The 18,407-nt window shown below is 49.6% G+C and overlaps 1 protein-coding gene across 7 annotated transcripts in view; it reads left to right on the forward strand.

Annotated features, from left to right (window-relative positions):
* The window catches only part of LOC115079323 (cyclic AMP-responsive element-binding protein 3-like), a 60,550-nt gene extending 54,722 nt beyond the window's left edge, over positions 1 to 5,828 (forward strand). For all 7 annotated transcript variants that reach the window (XM_029582815.1, XM_029582765.1, XM_029582776.1 and 4 more), the window contains 2 exons: positions 1,051 to 1,135; positions 1,423 to 5,828. In XM_029582815.1, coding sequence (XP_029438675.1) covers positions 1,051 to 1,135; positions 1,423 to 1,820 — 483 coding nt within the window. In that variant the 3' untranslated portion in view covers positions 1,821 to 5,828. The remainder of the gene's footprint in view (positions 1 to 1,050; positions 1,136 to 1,422) is intronic.
* Positions 5,829 to 18,407: the final 12,579 nt, after the last annotated feature.

Here is an 18,407-nt window from a genome sequence, read left to right on the forward strand (position 1 = left end):
TGAGGGCGTGTACCTCTAACACACGCACGCAGCACCTCCAGCACCTGTCTGAGGGCGAGTACCTCTAACACATGCACGCACACAGCACCCCAGCACCTGCCTGAGGGCGAGTACCTCTAACACACGCACGCACACAGCACCTCCAGCACCTGATGTGAGTACCTCACCTCCAGCACCTGCCTGAGGGCGAGTACCTCTAACACACGCACGCAGCACCTCCAGCACCTGATGGTGAGTACCTCACCTCCAGCACCTGCCTGAGGGCGAGTACCTCTAACACACGCACGCACACAGCACCTCCAGCACCTGATGTGAGTACCTCACCTCCAGCACCTGCCTGAGGGCGAGTACCTCTAACACACGCACGCAGCACCTCCAGCACCTGATGGTGAGTACCTCACCTCCAGCACCTGCCTGAGGGCGAGTACCTCTAACACACGCACGCAGCACCTCCAGCACCTGTCTGAGGGCGAGTACCTCTAACACACGCACGCAGCACCTCCAGCACCTGTCTGAGGGCGAGTACCTCTAACACACGCACGCAGCACCCCAGCACCTGTCTGAGGGCGAGTACCTCTAACACACGCACGCACGCAGCACCTCCAGCACCTGTCTGAGGGCGAGTACCTCTAACACACGCACGCAGCACCTCCAGCACCTGTCTGAGGGCGAGTACCTCTAACACACGCACGCAGCACCCCAGCACCTGTCTGAGGGCGAGTACCTCTAACACACGCACGCACGCAGCACCCCAGCACCTGTCTGAGGGCGAGTACCTCTAACACATGCACGCACGCAGCACCTCCAGCACCTGTCTGAGGGCGAGTACCTCTAACACACGCACGCAGCACCTCCAGCACCTGTCTGAGGGCGAGTACCTCTAACACATGCACGCACGCAGCACCTCCAGCAGCCTCATGTACGCCGTGGCCTGGGGATTTCCTCTCTGGTTAGCTGCTTCTGGCATAATGAGTGCCTCTGCCACCCCTCGTCCCATTCAAAGGCGCTGGGTCATTGATGGTTTGCCCTGCTCTTTGTCTCCCCCTGCAGGTGTTACTGCTCTCCTTCTGCTTGATTCTCTTTCCCAGCTTTTATCCGTTTGGTGCCCGTGGCCGGCAGCAGGAGCTTAGAGGAGGTAAGGAGAGGGAGGATTGTGCTGGAGCTGTGACCTTCGCTGGAGGTTGTGCCTGGAGCTGGGTTCCCTTCGGGGAGTTTTGACTGCGTGGATGACTTCAGTGCTCCTCTGGGTCTCTGCTGGGGTATTTGGGAGTTTCCTGGTGTTGCAGTGGGGAGTGGGTGAATGGGGGGCTGGGAACCCATTATTTAGTTAATGGGAAGTGGTGGGGGGTGCTCTCACCGCAGGCCTGGGCACATGCAGGATGGGGTCTGGCTGCTTTACCTCGCTCTTTTTTTCTCTTCCAGTCCTGTCTCGCCAGATCCGCGAGTTCCCGAGTGATGCAGCCCCTCTGCAAGACACATCCCCTGGCTTTGTGCACGACGCAGGCGCAGTTCCTGCGCAGCCAGAGCAGGAACCGGAGCAGCCGGCTGCGGAGTTGTCGCCGACTCTTCTGACCGGAGGCCTGAACCACACTCCCAAGGCGGAGAGTTTCGGAAAGGCGGACTCCAGCTCCTCTCTCAACAGTAACTCGTCGGCAGACGCTCCTGCACCCGAAGCGGCAGAGCCGAGCCCTGTGCGTGCTGGGCAGGAGAGCGGTGTGCTGGGCACGCACATCCCAGGGGCAGTGACTGCTAGGAAGGAGGACTGGCCACAGCGCACAACCAGTGTCATCATTCAGCCCCGGCACTCGGATGAGATGTGACCTCTTCCCAGCACTGCTCGGACCACTCTGTCTGCCGCAGGGGACTGTTTGTAAATATCTGTCTGCTACCTTTAATGCAAGCTGCGAGCTAAAGCAAGAGTGCAGGAGGTTAAGGGGCATACAGTGACCCCTGGACAGAGGCAGTGTCTCGGCCGCTCTCGTGCAGTCTCTGCATCTGGTCTATGTTAACTCAGCGATGGAGCCCCCCGTGTGCCTCCCAAAGGGCCTGGCACTGCATGACAAGCACCATATTTAATGACCTCTTCACAAAGCACTTTCTGCCCCTTTTTGTCTCCTTCCTCTGTCTGTGTGCGTGCAGTCTGCCTCTTCTATCCCGGGGTAACTTCAGAGATCTGCTCCCCCTCCCATCCCCCCCGCATGACTAGAGGGCTGGTCACCTGCCTCTTCATACATCCTGTCCCTTCATAGACAGCGTCAGAAATGCCGGAGCCGACTCGCTCACCAGCTCTAACTTGTTGGTGTATTGAAGAGGGCATCTGATTATATTGCAAGAAAATCGAGGTGTCTGGCAGCTGCTGCTCAGTCCTAGCAGCGTGGAAGGGCTTTCTCCTGAAGGATGCTGATTCGGCAGATGCCCTGGGGGGTGGTAGCGTCTGTGCATGGGGGCCTGAGAGCCTCGCCTGATGGCTCAGTTCAGCCCTGTAGTAATTGTAGTGTTTATAGGAGCCGGGGCCTTTCTGTAACGTCTGCTGATTTTTAATGTAAAAATGCAATGTCACACTTGTGGGGTGGACACAGTTCTGACCTTTTGACTTTCCCCTGTTGAAAAAGAAGGATGAGAATCCTCCATTGTGATTGGTCCTTTTCCCCACTTCCTAAGAAGTGTTTGTGCACTGCAGCCCTTTCTTAATGCCAGAAGGAGCAGAAGGTGTGGAGAACGACACTGCTGCCCTTCCTTATCTGTAGGCATGGAGAGTGGTGCTGCATGGTGGGCTTACTTATTGCCAGAGTGTGGTGGATATGGAGAGTGGTCCTGCACTGCGGCCCCTCCATGGGGAGCTGTAGTAGTAGAGAGCAGCACTGCATGGTGGGCTTACTTATTGCCGGAGAGTGGTGGATATGGAGAGTGGTGCTGCACTGCGGCCCCTCCATGGGGAGCTGTAGTAGTAGCAGCACTGCATGGTGGATATGGAGAGTGGTCCTGCACTGCGGCCCCTCCATGGGGAGCTGTAGTAGTAGAGAGCAGCACTGCATGGTGGGCTTACTTATTGCCGGAGAGTGGTGGATATGGAGAGTGGTGCTGCACTGCGGCCCCTCCATGGGGAGCTGTAGTAGTAGCAGCACTGCATGGTGGATATGGAGAGTGGTGCTGCACTGCGGCCCCTCCATGGGGAGCTGTAGTAGTAGAGAGCAGCGCTGCATGGTGGATATGGAGAGTGGTGCTGCACTGCGGCCCCTCCATGGGGAGCTGTAGTAGTAGAGAGCAGCGCTGCATGGTGGGCTTACTTATTGCCGGAGAGTGGTGGATATGGAGAGTGGTGCTGCACTGCGGCCCCTCCATGGGGAGCTGTAGTAGTAGAGAGCAGCGCTGCATGGTGGATATGGAGAGTGGTGCTGCACTGCGGCCCCTCCATGGGGAGCTGTGGGCGTGGGAAGCGGTGCTGCCTGGTGGACATTTAATCCTGTGGAGAGTGGCAGTTCATTGAGACTGTTTCAATCCCGCAGGAAGCTGTAGGAGTGGTTATGTGTAGGAGGCAATCCCTACTGATAGGGGTTTGCACGGTTGTGCTGGATTAAGACCTAAGTTCAGCATTTACACAACACAAAGGGAAAGTCCTTCATTTTTCCAATTTAACAGTGTCGCATGACAAAGGTCAGGTTTACTGTCTCAAAAATTAGAATAGGTAAGGAACGAACCTCAAAATGAGTAGTCACAGTATAAAAGGAAGTTCCCTGTACGTACCAGGATCAGTCCAGGACACCTGGGTTGTGACTCCGCACCAGTAGGTGGAGACAGAGCAAAACTTGTGGGTGTGAGTCATATATGACCCTGTGCCAGCCACAGCCCCTCAGTCTTACGTTGAAGACAGTGTTTTTTGGTGGCAATCGCCTCGGCATGGCGTTTTTCGGAGTTGCAGGCCTGGTTTCGTCTTTCCACGTCAATCAGTCAGTGGAGTTCCCGACCTTTGCGGTAGGGGAGTCCACCGATCCCCATTCTAGGGAACTGCGGAAGCTGGACGTGCGGAAGTCCCTTCTTCGTTACTTGGAGGTTACTAATCCGTTGGAGGTTACTAATCCGTTCCGGGTAACGGACCATCTGTTCGTTTTTGTTCTCTGGTCCGAAGAAAGGGGCCGCTGCTTCCCGCACGACGATCGTCCGTTGGCTCAAGGAGGCCATTGGTTCGGCGTATTTTTTGCGGGGAAAACCGCTTCCAGTGGGTCTTCGGGCTCACTCGGCTCGTTCTCAGGCTGCGTCTTGGGCAGAAGCTTCTCAGGTGTCGCCTCAAGAGATTTGTAGGGCGGCTACCTGGAAATCTTTACATGCCTTTATCCGGCACTACCGGATGGATGTCCGGGCTACAGATGCCGGGAGTTTTGGAGAGAGGGTGCTCAGAGCGGGACTCTCTGCTTCCCACCCTCGGTAACTTAGCTCTGGTACATCCCAGGTGTCCTGGACTGATCCTGGTACGTACAGGGAAAGGAAAATTAGTTTCTTACCTGATAATTTTCGTTCCTGTAGTACCAAGGATCAGTCCAGGATCCCGCCCGCAGGGCTTCGCTGAAGTAACGGAGAGTCCGCTCATTAATTTTCGTAGTTCAGTTTTGCTGATCGCTTGTTTAGCTCTCCCGGTTGGGGAGCCCGGTTCCGCCTGGAGTTCGGGTGGTTTGATTTTGAATTGGTAGTATGTTTTGGGGTTTTGTAACTTGGTTGAGATGCTACTTTGACATTACGTAAGACTGAGGGGCTGTGGCTGGCACAGGGTCATATATGACTCACACCCACAAGTTTTGCTCTGTTTCCACCTACTGGTGCGGAGTCACAACCCAGGTGTCCTGGACTGATCCTTGGTACTACAGGAACGAAAATTATCAGGTAAGAAACTAATTTTCCTTTTAGTTAGTGTGAAAAGCGATAGAAAATGAAATTCATACAAGTGTGCGGAAAACACCAGGCGGATAATGATTAGGCAGGAACTGGAAGGGAAGATGACAACTTAGGACAAGGAGCAGGAAACTAAAGTGAAGAAACGGACAGGAGCCATGAACATATGAACTTGCCATGCTGGGTCAGACCAAGGGTCCATCAAGCCCAGCATCCTGTTTCCAACAGAGGCCAAACCAGGCCACAAGAACCTGGCAATTACCCAAACACTAAGAAGATCCCATGCCACTGATGCAATTAATAGCAGTGGCTATTCCCTAAGTAAAGTTAAAACCCAAACCCTGGAGACGGGGAGGCTGCATCATTTCCACCAGCGTCACTGGCGATTAATGTACTGTAAATCTTAGTAATAAGTCTCTGAAGGCACTTAGATGGCTCATTTGTCTTATAGGACGTTGAGCCTGTCGCTGGAGATGCTGGAGGCCATAATTGAGGCAGATTTTGGAGATGTGGAAGGCAGATAACGTGGGCTGGGAGGAAGAGTTGGTGTTGCGTTGCATAATGGATTTTTATCCGTGCATCTGGCAATACTGAATGAATCTTAACTGGGCAGACCGGATGGGCCATCGTGTTTATCTAACATTTTAGAGTTCCTTTCCGGACCACGTGCAGTTCACTGCTGATCCACACTGAGGACCTTCCTTTTTAAGAAAACATTTAATTTAGCTATTTACTATGCCTCCAATGCTCTCTATTAATGAAGTCCTTTCTTTGGGCTGTTGTGGTTTTGCACATGATCTCTGTTTTGATTTTAGTTTTGTGTCGTTTTATTTGATGTATATGTTTTATATTTTATGTATATTATTCTGTACTGTGCTTTGAACTTTTGAATAATGTGGATTATAAATTTTTAAAATAAATAAATACATTTTTCTATGTCTCTATATGAAGGAATAGCCAAACTACCGTAATAGTAACCCATCTTTCCTGAACATGCCCAGATCAGTCCTGACTAATGGGTTGTGCATCCCTACCAGCAGATGGAGCCGGAGAGCAAATCTTTGGGCACTGCTACATAACCGAGAGCGCCACCTGCAGTCCCTCAGTATTTCCCTGACTACAGCAGATGGTAGAGGTGCACTCTTGCAGTCTTAGTTTAAAAAAAAAGAATTTTAGGTAGTTGGTAGGCTAGCTTCCTGATGAGTTAGGTGCTGTCATGGGCCATCCCTCAGCGGAAGCCGGGCTACCGGGAGGGTTGGACACCCCCTGACTGAGGCTTTGTCTGCAAAAAGCCAGTGTGCTTGATAACCAGGGGCTCCTGGCTCCCTCACACACCGAAGCTGCCCCTTCGGATTTCTGGTCCTCTAATGCTGACTCCATAAGGTTAAAAAAAAAATTAAAAAAATTCTTTGGACTGAGGTAAGGAGTCTGCGCTGGGGACGGGCCTTGTTCGTTTGCTGGCAGGCCGGTAGGATATCAGCAGCTGGTCTTCCTGCGCAGTTTCGTTGGCACCCGGGGCTCCGGGCGCTTTGATAACGGGAAAAGGAGAAGGAATTTGTGGTGCGGGTCGTCACCCGCATCGTGCGGTCTGTTTTCTCGTGTTTTGTTTTTTTTCTGCACTTCTCTGCTTTCGGGAGCTGCACTTTAGGCCCAACGCGCCAGATTTTTCGCGCCCGGACCGCGTGGCAGCACAGATAATGGCGCCCTGCCGCATGTGTGGTGTGGTGGGGCAGGTGTTGGATGCGGCTTCCCTTTGCCTGGGCTGCAGTTCGGGCCAGAATGGTTCCTCCTCGGGCCTTAGACTGGGAAAATCAGGTCTTGGGTTGTCCAGGCCTGTGCCCCCTCGGGGGGGGGGGGGGCTCCTCAACAGTGGGGGTCACGGGAGGAGAATTCCCCCCCCCCCCCTGTTTTAGCCCCTGTGGAGCAGGATTGCTCTTTTGGAGATGACGTGCCAATGCCAGCCCATCCTTCGGAGGGAGAGGAGGTCCTGGGGTAGTTTTCCCTTGAATTTATCCTTCTGCATCAGGTTTTCCTGGCTAGAAAGTAGGTGGCCTTTAAGAGACCGGCCCACCAGGGGGTCCCGCGGAACCTCAACAGCATCATGGGCACCAACGTAGGCCAGCAGTTGACCCAGTCCTGGATGGGATTCGAGGGCCAACAATATCCTTCCCTTTACCCAAGAAGGTCCACAAGTTGGTAATCAGGGACTGGGAAGCCCTGGATGCGGGTTTAAAGGAGAGCAGAGCTATGGCGAAGATCTATCCTCTTTCGCAGGATGTCTTGGATCTTCTTAAGGTCCTGAAGGTAGACACGGCTGTGTCTGCCGTGACTAAGAAAACCACAATTTCCGTGGCCGGGACTGCCACCTTGAAGGACATGCAGGACCGCAAGCTGGAGATCCAGTTGAAACGGGTCTTTGAGGTTGCCGCTCCTAGTCTTCAGACGGCAGTTTGCGTCAGCCTTCTGCAGAGGGCTTGCCTCTGGGTTCAGGAGGCCGTTCCCAGTACTGGCCCCACGCAGGCCAGTCTGGAAGCGGGCATCGCATATGTGGCAGATGCCTTGTATGACTTGGTGCATACCTCCACCCATAGCATGGCGCCTCCTCTGGTTGCGGAATTGGTCAGCAGATTTGTCTTCCAAGTCCCAGCTTTGTAACCTTCCCTTTAAAGGCAAGCTCCTTTTCGGAGAAGATCTGGACCAATTAGTCAAGCTACTGGGAGAGTCCAAAGGCAACAGATTGTCAGAGGATAAAAGATCTTCGAGGAAAGTGTTTCCCCCTCGGGCTCGCTTTCAGAATTCACGCAGATTCTGGGCAGGCAGGTACTCTGCTCCGTCTGCACCCAAGCAGACTCCAGGACATCAGCATCCTTTCGTGGCGGACGCCATCCAGGCAGAGAGCCCGCGAGCCTTGGAGCAGGGAGTGGAAAGCCCTCCCAATGAGGCCACGGGTACCCATTCTGCTGTCAAAGCTGTAGGAGGCAGATTGTTGAGCTTTTACGCGGAGTGGGCAAGGATTATCTCAGACTGCTGGGTCTTGGAAGTGGTCAGGGACGGTTATGCTCTCGAGTTTTCGCACCCGGTTCAAGAGGCATTTGTGGAGTCCCGCAGCAAGCAGGAGGCAGTGCAAGGGACCCTGCAATGGCTTCTCGATCTAAGGGCCATTGTCCTAGTTCCCTTGGCAGAACAGGGCCAGGGCTGGTTCTCTGTGTACTTTGTGGTTCTCAAGAAGGAGGGCACATTTCGTCCCATTCTAGATCTGCAGAAGGTGAACAGGTGTCTTTGGATCCCCCATTTTTGCATGGAACCCTTGAGGACGGTGGTGGCCGCTGTGTGCATAGGGGAGTTCCCTGCATCACTAGATCTCACAGAGGCGTATCTGCACATCCCGATCTGGCAGGATCACCGTTATCTGCGATTCAAGGTCCTGAGTCAACATTTCCAGTTTCGAGCCTTCCTTTCGGCCTGGCGACTGTTCCACGCACTTTCACCAAAGTCATGGTGGTCATGGCATCGTTCCTTCGCAAGGAGGGGATCCTAGTTCACCCGAATCTAGTTAATTTGAGTGAAGTCAAGGGAGGACAGCGAGATATCGGTCCAGAGGGTGATGTTCACCTTACAGTCGCTCGGCTAGATCATAAATGTGCAGAAAAGCCACTTGGAGCCCACTCAGTTGCTGGTTTACTTGGGAGCGCTTTTCGATACCTCTCGAGGCAAGGTTTTCCTGGCATCGGACCATGTGACGAAGTTGCAGGATCAGGTCAGAGCCCTCCTTCAGAGGAAGACTCCTACAATCTGGCATCACTTACATGTCCTGGGATCCATGGCCTCCACCTTGGATTTAGTCCCATGGGTGTTGGTTCACTTGCGGCCATTACAGTGTGCACCTGTTGTCAAGGTGGAGCCTGGTGTCTGAACAGTTCCACCTACCATTGCCACTGCTCCCAGAGTCAGTCTGTCGTGGCTCTCAAGCAGCAACCTGGAGCAGGGAGTGGATCTGGATCCGCCGAACTGGGTGGTAATCTCCACAGACGCCAGCCTGTCAGGCTGGGGAGCAGTTTACTTAAACAAGTCCGCTCAAGGCCTCTGGTCCCCAATGGAGAGATCCTGGTCCATCAATCGCCTGGAGACGAGGGAGGTCCGATTTGCCCTGTGAGCATTCCTGCCCCTAGTCAAAAACAGAATGGTTCGAGTGTTTTCAGACATTGCGACGACGGTGGCTTACATCACCCGACAAGGTGGGATAAGGAGTCTTGCGGTAGCACTGGAAGCAAGGCTTTTGTTCGCCTGGGCGGAGCGCCACCTCAAAGGAATCGCTGCATCGCATGTCGCGGGAATGGAGAATGTTCAAGCAGATTTCCTCAGCAGGCAACAACTCCATTCGGGGGAGTGGGAGCTGTCTCCCGAAGCTTGGAACCTCATTTGCGCCAGGTGGGATGTGCCTCAGTTGGATCTGATGGTTACTCGGGCCAATGCGAAGACAGAGCACTTCTTCAGCCACCGATGAGAGGTGAGCTCCATAGGATTAGACGCCCTAATGTGCCCTTGGCCCATGGCAATTCTTCTCTATGCCTCCCCCCGCCCCCCCCCCCCCCCCCAAAGCCTCTGATCGGTCGGCTTCTCTGTCGCATAGAGCGACATCCAGGCAGCGTAGTGCAGGTGGCTCCAGAGTGGCCGTGTCGCCCATGGTTCACGGACCTAGTTCAAATCGCTCTGGAAGGTTTCCTACAGCTGGCTCATCTCCTGCGTCTGCACCAGCAGGGGCCAATATTTTTGGATTGGGAGGATCACTTCTCTCTCGCGGCTTGGCTTTTGAGAGGCAACAATTGCGATTGAGGGGATATTCAGAACAGGTCATTTCCACTCTTCAGGCGCAATGACAGACTACTTCTATGGCCTGTTAGTCTGGAAGCTTTTTGAGGCATGGTGCCTGCAGCGTTCCTTGGATCCTTTATCAACAGATGTTCCCCAGGTGTTGGATTTCCTTCATCATGGGTTGGCTAAGGGTTTGGCATTCAATTTCCTTTGGGTCCAGGTAGCAGTCTTAGATGCCTTGTGTGGCAGGTTTCATGGTCATTCGCTGGCGGCTCATCCGAATTTTACCCGTTTTCTTAAGGGTGCTAAACATTTACGCCCTCCTGTTCTCCAGTTGTATCCGGATTGGAGTTTAAACCTGGTGCTTCGTGTGCTTTGTGGAGCTCCTTTTGAACCTTTATGCAGAGCGACAGTAAAAGATTTAACCTTGAAGACCTTCTTCCTGGTCGCCATTTGTTCTGCTCGCTGGATTTCGGAGTTGCAGGCTTTGTCGTGTCAGGATCCTTTCCTTAGAATCTACGAGGATAGTCTCGCTACGCATGGTTCCTTCCTTCGTCCCCAAGGTAGTATCTGCCTTCCATGTCAATCAGTTGGTGGATCTGCCAGGGTTTCCGCAGTGGTCCTGGGTTTCCCCCAGGAGAGAGATCTTCATCTTTTGGACGTGCATCATGCTCTCTTGTACTATTTTGAGGTTTCCAATGACTTCCACCGTTCAGATCTGTTTGTTTTATTCGGCGGTCCTAAGAAGGTTGACAAAGCCTTTAAGGCTACAATTTTGTGCTGGATTAAGGAAGTTATTTGCTCAGCCTATGTTGCCCCAGGATGTCCGGTTCCCTTGGGTCTGAGAGCTCATTCCACTAGGGCCCAGTCTACCTCCTGGGCTGAGTGTCCGCTTCTATCGCTGCAGGAAATCTGCAGGGTGGCGGTTTGGTCCTCCCTTCACACTTTTACCAAGCATTATCTTTTGGACGTTAAGGCGCATGATGAATCGTCCTTCAGTGAGAGTGTTTGTGCGCGGGTCTTTTTGGTTCCCGCCCAGTGTAGGGTAGCTTGGGTACATCCCACTGATCTGGATTGATCTGTGTATGTTCAGGAAAGGAAAATTGTTTATCTACTCATTTTCGTTCCTGTAATACCACAGATCAGGCTAGAGGCCCATCCCCTTTTTCAGATTCCGAAAGACTGCCTTAAGCTTGAATTATTGGCTGAAGTGAGTTTTCCTATTGCAGATGTTCTTGAAGGAGCAGGGTCTGAGGTGGTATTCTTGTTTTATTGTTCAGTTCTGGGCAAGTGCGTTGGCTGTTGTGTTTGGGTTCCAACCCCTTCACCCGTTAGTTTAGTTGTCGTGGGCTTGGGTACAGGTCAAAATGAGGGACTGACTGCAGGTGGCACTCTCGGTTATGTAGCAGTGCCCAAAGTTTTGCTCTCTGATTCCATCTGCTGGTAGGGATGCACAACCCATCGGTCTAGACTGATCTGTGGTATTACAGGAACGAAAAATAGCAGGTAAGAACCAATTTTCCTTGTCCTAGCGTGTAGCCAGATGGACTCAGGAACAATGTGTTATATGTTCCCCTGCTAGCAGATGGGAGACTGTGTCAGGTTTCAAAGCTGACATCACCCTAGATGTACTCCTGCAGTGACCTCAGCCCTTCAATATCTCTCCTTCTCCTAGCACATGTGGATGCTGTCCCCACACCAGCAGTGGTGTCTAGTGGGATTGCAGCACTAATCCAAAAGAAAACATTTTACCTTCAAATTGAAAAGAAAATTGAGTCTGCTCTCCGGCGGTGATACCTAAGGGTCCCTCCCCCAGTTGAGAATTCCTGAGGTGATTTTCGAGATCCCTCAGAGGTGGGCCTTAGTCCCGTAGTTGGCTCACGGCGTGGACTTTGCTGCTGAAGCAGCTGAAAGGCAGTGCAGAAGCCAAGCACGGTGGTGAAGGACTAAGCCCTCTCCCCCGCAGCCAGACACAGTCTCTGAACTCAACCGGTAAGTTCTGAGACCAGGTAAGTGGAGAACATATCAGAGGAACCAGAGACGTGGAAGGGCTTCGGTAAGTCTTTCCTCTGGTCTCTGTTCAGTCAGCTGCTTGGTAGGCAGCAACAGGAGTTTTTATTTTCCCCCCAAGTGTGCTCTGTGTGGTGGTGTCTTGCCATAGGGCGTGCAAGTGCACGGGCACTTGTGTGCTTAATTCCGTGGCCTAGGTGTGAGCGCTTAATTGCACGGGGTGTATCTGGATGTCGTTGGTGTGTGCACAAGAGGGCCCTTAAGCCCACATGTAAAGAAGACTAATGGTGACGGGGACAAAGAAATCTGTGCCTTGCTATTTGTGCAGTTTGCTATATAAGGGCTATCGGCCATCACACTCTCTTTTTTTGCCTGTATCAGCACTGTTTCGGCACTCAAGGCAATTGGCCTACTCTAAATTTTGCTGACATTGGGACATCTCCTCGGCCTATGGTGGGCTTGGAGACCAGAAGCGCTGGAGGTGATACAGCGGACAGTTTCCCCCCTTGTTCCTGATGGGTTAGACATCCCCAGGGGAGAGTGGAGAGTGCCATGTTTGGGCCTATGAGCCCTCGTATGGATCTGTCCACCTGCATGGAATTTTTGCAGGGCCGCTAGAGGTGTGGCTTCTGTGATATGGGCTAAGCGCCAGTTGTGGCTGTGAAACAGATTGGCAGACACGATCTCCAAGTCCAGTTTGACAAGGTTACCCTTTAAGGGTTCTTATTCGGCAGTGAGTTGGGGAAGATGGTGAATAGATGAATCCAAAATTCTGCCATTGCCAGAGGACAGGAAAGCAGTGCTGTATTCTTTTAGAGCTAAGGGCTGCTCAGGGATTCCTCCTGCTTTTGCCATTACAGAGGAGCAGGTTACCATGAAAATGTTTTCCTGGTGCAATCTGTTTGGCACGGTGGCTCTTGTGCCAACAGATTGCACTAGGAAACAGAAGTGACTGCAGAAGAAGACCATACGGCCCATCCTGTCTGCCCAGCAAGCTTTCACAGTTATTTTTCTCACACTTATCTGTTACTCGGACCGCTGAGGTCAGGGCCCTTATTGGTAACTTTTTGGTTCTAATTTTCCTTCCACCCCCGCCATTGATGTAGAGAGCAGTGCTGGAGCTGCATAAAAGTGAAGCATGAAGCCTAACTGGTTAGGGGTAGTAACCGCAGCAATAAGCAAGCTACTCCCACGCTTATGTTTACCCAGCCTGTGCAATTTAGTCCTTGTTGGTTGTCTTAATATAAAACCTCATTTCTTCATTCCCCCCTGCCGTTGAAGCAGTGAGCTGTGCTGTATATGTATTCAAAGTGAAGTATTGGTTCGGGGTAGTAACCGCCGCAACAAGCAAGCTACTCCCACGCTTATTTGTGAATGCAAATCCTTTGTCCCACATTTCCTCTTGCCATTGAAGCATAGAGTAATGTTGGAGTCGTATTAACCATGTGTATGTTTATTAATCACCAGGAAGTAGCCATCATTCCCGCAAGCCACCCCCATGCCTCTTCTATTCATTCACATCCGAGACTTTATGGATCCACAGTGTTTATCCCATGCCCCTTTGAAATCCTTCACAGTTTTAGTCTTCACCATTTCCTCTGGAAGGGCATTCCAGGCATCCACCACCCTCTCCGTGAAGAAATTCTTCCTGACATTAGTTCTGAGTCTTCCTCCCTGGAGTTTTAAATTGTGACCTCTGGTTCTGCTGATTTTTTTTTTTTTTGTAATGGAAAAGGTTTGTCGTTGACTTTGGATCATTAAAACCTTTCAAGTATCTGAAGGTCTATATCATATCACCCCTGTTCCTCCTTTCCTCCAGGGTATACATATTTAGATTCTTCAATCTCTCCTCATAAGGCATTCGATGAAGACCATACACCTTTTTGGTTGCCCTTCTCTGGACCACCTCCATCCTGTCTCTGTCCCTTCGGAGATACGGTCTCCAGAACTGAGCACAGTATTTCAGGTGAGGCCTCACCAAGGACCTGTACAAAGGGATAATCATTTCCCTTTTCCTACTCGATATTCCTCTCTATGCAGCCCAACATTCTTCTGGCTTTAGCTATCACGTCACATTTTCGCCAACTTCAGATCATTAGACGCTATCACCCTAAGGTCTCTTTCCTGATCCGTGCACATCAGCCCTTCACCCCCCATTGAATACATTTTCTTTCGGATTTCCACTCCCCATATGCATGACTCTTTGCTTCTTGGCATTGAATCTCAGCTTCCATATCTTCAACCAGTCTTCCAACTTCCTTAAATCCCGTCTCATTCTCTCCACTCCTTCCAGCGCGTCCACTCTGTTGCAGATCTTAGTATCATCCGCAGAAGGACAAACCTTACCTTCTATCCTGTCCGCGATGTCGCTCACAAAGATATTGAACAGGACCGGTCCCAACACCGACCCTTGCAGCACTCTGCTCATTACTGCTCTCTCTTCTGAGTAAGTTCCATTTACCATCACACATTGTCTTCTGTCCTTCAACCAGTTTGCTATCCAGGCCACCACCTTGGCACTCACTCCCAAGCTTCTCGTTTTATTCACTAACCTCCTGTGCGGGACCGTATCAAAAGCTTTGCTAAAATCCAAGAAGATGTCATTGAATGCTCTTCCTCGATCCAATTCCTTAGTCACCCAATCAAAAAAGTCTCTCAGATTCGTCTGACAGGACCTTCCCTTGGTGAAACCATGCTGCCTCTGGTCCATCAATTCTGCTGCTTGTAGATAGTTCACTATTCTTTCCTTCAGCAGCGACTCCAATACTTTTTTCACACCTTCGAGGTGAGGCTAACCGGCCTGTAGTTTCCAGCCTCCTCTCTGCTCCCACTCTTGTGAAGAGGGACCACCGTTGCTCTTCTCCAATCACTCGGCACCACTGCCGTTTCCAGGGATCTATTGAACAGGTCACTCAGCGGAGCTGCCAGTACATCTCTGAGCTCCCTCAGTATCCTGGGATGAACCTCATCAGGCCCCATGACTTTGTCCCCTTTCAGTTTTCCTAGTTCTTCCCATACATTTTCTTCCGTAATCGGAGTTTCATCCATTCAACTCCCCTCCAGTTTCTTGTTAACTAGCATCGGTCCTTCTCCGGGGTCGTCTTTAGTGAACACCGAACTGAAGTATTCATTTAATATTTCTGCCATTTCTTCATCTGTCTCCACCCATTGAACCTTTTCACCTTTCAATTTCACTATACCACTTTGGACATAAGAACATAAGAAATTGCCATGCTGGGTAGACCAAGGATCCATCAAGCCCAGCATCCTGTTTCCAACAGAGGCCAAACCAGGCCACAAGAACCTGGCAATTACCTAAACACTAAGAAGATCCCATGCTACTGATGCAATTAATAGCAGTGGCTATTCCCTAAGTAAACTTGATTAATAGCCGTTAATGGACTTCTCCTCCAAGAACTTATCCAAACCTTTTTTGAACCCAGTTACACTAACTGCACTAACCTCATCCTCTGGCAACAAATTCCAGATATAAATTCCAGATACATCTCCTTTCACTGATTATCCGAAAAATGTTTTGTCACCTTGCTTTACTTCTTTGGCAATCCTTTCTTCCGCTTGACTTTTCAATTTCTTGATTAATTTCTTCGTCTCCCTCAGTTTTACCAGATATTCTTCCTTGTGATCCTCCCTTTGGGATCTTTTATATTTCTTTAATGCTGTTCTTTTAACTTTTATTTTATCAGCCACCTCCTTTGAGAACCAGATAGGTTTCATTCTTTTCTTGCTTTTCTTTACTTTTCTAACATATAGATTAGTCACTTCAGAAATTGCTCCTTTTAGTTTGGCCCACAGTTGTTCTCCCATCCTTCTAGTTCTTCCTCCAGGTACTTCCCCATTTCAACAAAGTCTGTGTTTTTGAAACACAAAACCCTGGTTTTCATGCGACTTCTCCGTATTGTATTAGTGATGTGAAACCATACCGTTTGATCACTGGTGCTGAGGTAGGCACCCACCCAGACATTATCTCCATTAGTGAGCACTAAATCGAGTATAGCTCCCTCCCTCGTAGGTTCCATCACTATTTGTTTGAACAGAGCCCCTTGCAGGGCATCCACTATCTCTCTACTACTATTAGATTCCGCAGAAGGGATTCTCCAGTCTACATCCGGCAGATTAAAATCTCCAACAATCACCACTTCTCCCTTCTTATTCATCTTGTGGATGTCTTCAATCAGATCTCTGTCTAGTACTTCCATTTGCGTTGGAGGCCTGTAAACCATGCCATTTCTGCAAGTGACTCCAGGGGTGGTACAGCTTAGGACTGTACCTTCCTTTTTACGGAAAGTGGTTTCAGAGTTTCATTTGAATCGGTCTATTTCCCTGCCCATGCTGGACAGGGATAGACGACTAACAGCCCATTGAGTGAAATGTCATCACCGCTGCCTCTGTGGATACAGATGTCTCGTTACCTAGACAAGTCAAAGTGCATTCCACTAGACCATGAGTGCTTGACGACTAATAGTCATGTTCGAGTATAATCAGTTTCTCCATAGTTTGACTTTTCCAGAGAATACTGGCGGGCTGATGTCAGGGCAGGACTATATGTTCTTGATGTCAGCTTTACTCCATTTGTATTTGCTGCAAGGGAGGCATAACTAGCTGGTGTGGACTGGCCTGCCTTCCTTACAGCAAAATAAATTTTCAGGTAGATAGTAACTTCTCCTTGTGTTGTGGGATCACAAAAGCTAGTTTGCTATCAAATATCTTACTACAACTCGACCTAAGAAAATACATTCAGTTCAGTCCTTTTCACATACTCAGTCTGCCTGGTACCTCACAATCTGCACTCTTTGACTTAAGTTGACCTTGAGTTCTTGCAGTGTTGCTCTTAAATAAGAGATTGCTAGATCTGAAATACATCGCTAGATCTGAGCGACCCACTTCGTCTTCACGCACCACTGAGACCCATCAGAGCCAGCTGTTTGGGCACCTTATATACACGTCCAGCCAAGTCACAGCTCAAGAAACGAGCTTTCTCGACTGCCAGCCCCTCTCTTTGGAACGCCCTCCCCACGGACCTTCGTCTAGAAACCTGTAATCGAACATTCAAAAAGAAGCTTAAAACTTGGCTTTTCACTAAAGCCTTCACTTAAAGGTCTCCCCCTTAGGGACTAACTTACGCATTTCATACTCCAAGACGCCAGATGTCGCATGCTGTAACCTTAAATCCTCCTAATTAGTTAGATTTTATACTGTTAGGCCATAAGTCAGAACTCTAAACTTTTATTGGTTAGCTGATATCTGTAATAAGTTATAAGTTATCTGTAATAATTTATTTTTAATTTTAAGGTCTTTCTTAGCTTACTATTAGTTCTGTTATAAGTTACAAGTTATATGTAATAATTTAATTTAATTTCAACTTTTAAGTTTTTCTTATCTTATCTACAAGTTCTTCGAAGTTAGCCCTATTAATTGTTCCTTCCTGTTCGATGTAATTTCCAACTTAGTTCTATGTAAACCGACGTGATATCTACCAGTACATGAACGTCGGTATATAAAAGCCTTTAAATAAATAAATAAATAAATAAATAAATAAATTGCTGCCTGCTGGAGTCTTTTTCTGTTCATAGAACACTCCTTGAGACAAACAAGGTGCTTTAGCAGGGAGCTGGATAATTTTTTTACATTTTCTTACACCACATTTGCTGACATACTGTGCATAACACTGCAACCACTGCCATGAGTATGCTCAGTATAGTCCCACTCGGACAAAACCATGCTTACAAACTGCACGGGAGTGACTTGAATGTACCAATTAATTACTAACCTAAGGGTACAGAGGTCTGAAACCTGATTGGTTGAAAATGGTTAGTGTTGCATAAGTGCGTGCATTAATTTCCTTGAGGGCCCTATAGCAGTTGCACTGCACAGACCGTTGGCACTACAGGTTATTGAAGATATTGGGGTATTCAGAAAAAAGGTGAGCGCACTATTTTAGGCAGGCTTTTCCAACTAGTGTGAAATTTAATGCTTAATGTTGCACAACAGGAATTAATTTTTTTAATTGTATTTGTTTTTATTTTGATTACAATTTGTGTTTTATTGATGTTTTATTGCTAAAGATATGTGCTAATATTTTTATATTTTAAATATTGTAATCCGCCTAACTTGCTGTGGCGATAAATGCAAAATATAAACATTTTTTTTTTAATACTTATGAACATAAGGCTTGTACTATTGGGTCAGACCAAGGCTCCATCAAGCCCACTATCCTACTTCCAACCGTGGCCAAGCCAGGTCACAAATACATGGCAGGATCCTAAGGGGTAAATAAATTGTATGTTGCTTATCCCAAGAATAAGCAGTGGATGTTGCACTGTTAGCAGCTTCTTGCATTGTGCTGGTTAAGAGAAGTGGGGGTGATAGTAGCAGTGTGTGAGTATGTGGCTTCTAACCAGGACCCACTGCAGTCCTCCTCTCCCTCAAAGGCAGGCATCCTGTTTGGAAGGATGGGAATGAAGAAAAGGGGTAACCAGTATTGCTTTAACATTTCTACATGGGGTAACCTGCACAGAGCAGGAATTACTGCCCTAAAGAGAAGGCATGGGAGTAACCTGCACAGAGGGTCAGTTACTACCCTAAACAGAAGGCGTGGGGGTAACCTGCATGGAGCGGCAGTTTCTGCCCTAAACAGAAGGCGTGGGGGTAACCTGCACGGAGCGGCAGTTACTACCCTTAAC

Source organism: Rhinatrema bivittatum, chromosome 1 (assembly GCF_901001135.1).
Source record: "Rhinatrema bivittatum chromosome 1, aRhiBiv1.1, whole genome shotgun sequence".
Taxonomy (NCBI): Eukaryota; Metazoa; Chordata; class Amphibia; order Gymnophiona; family Rhinatrematidae; genus Rhinatrema; species Rhinatrema bivittatum.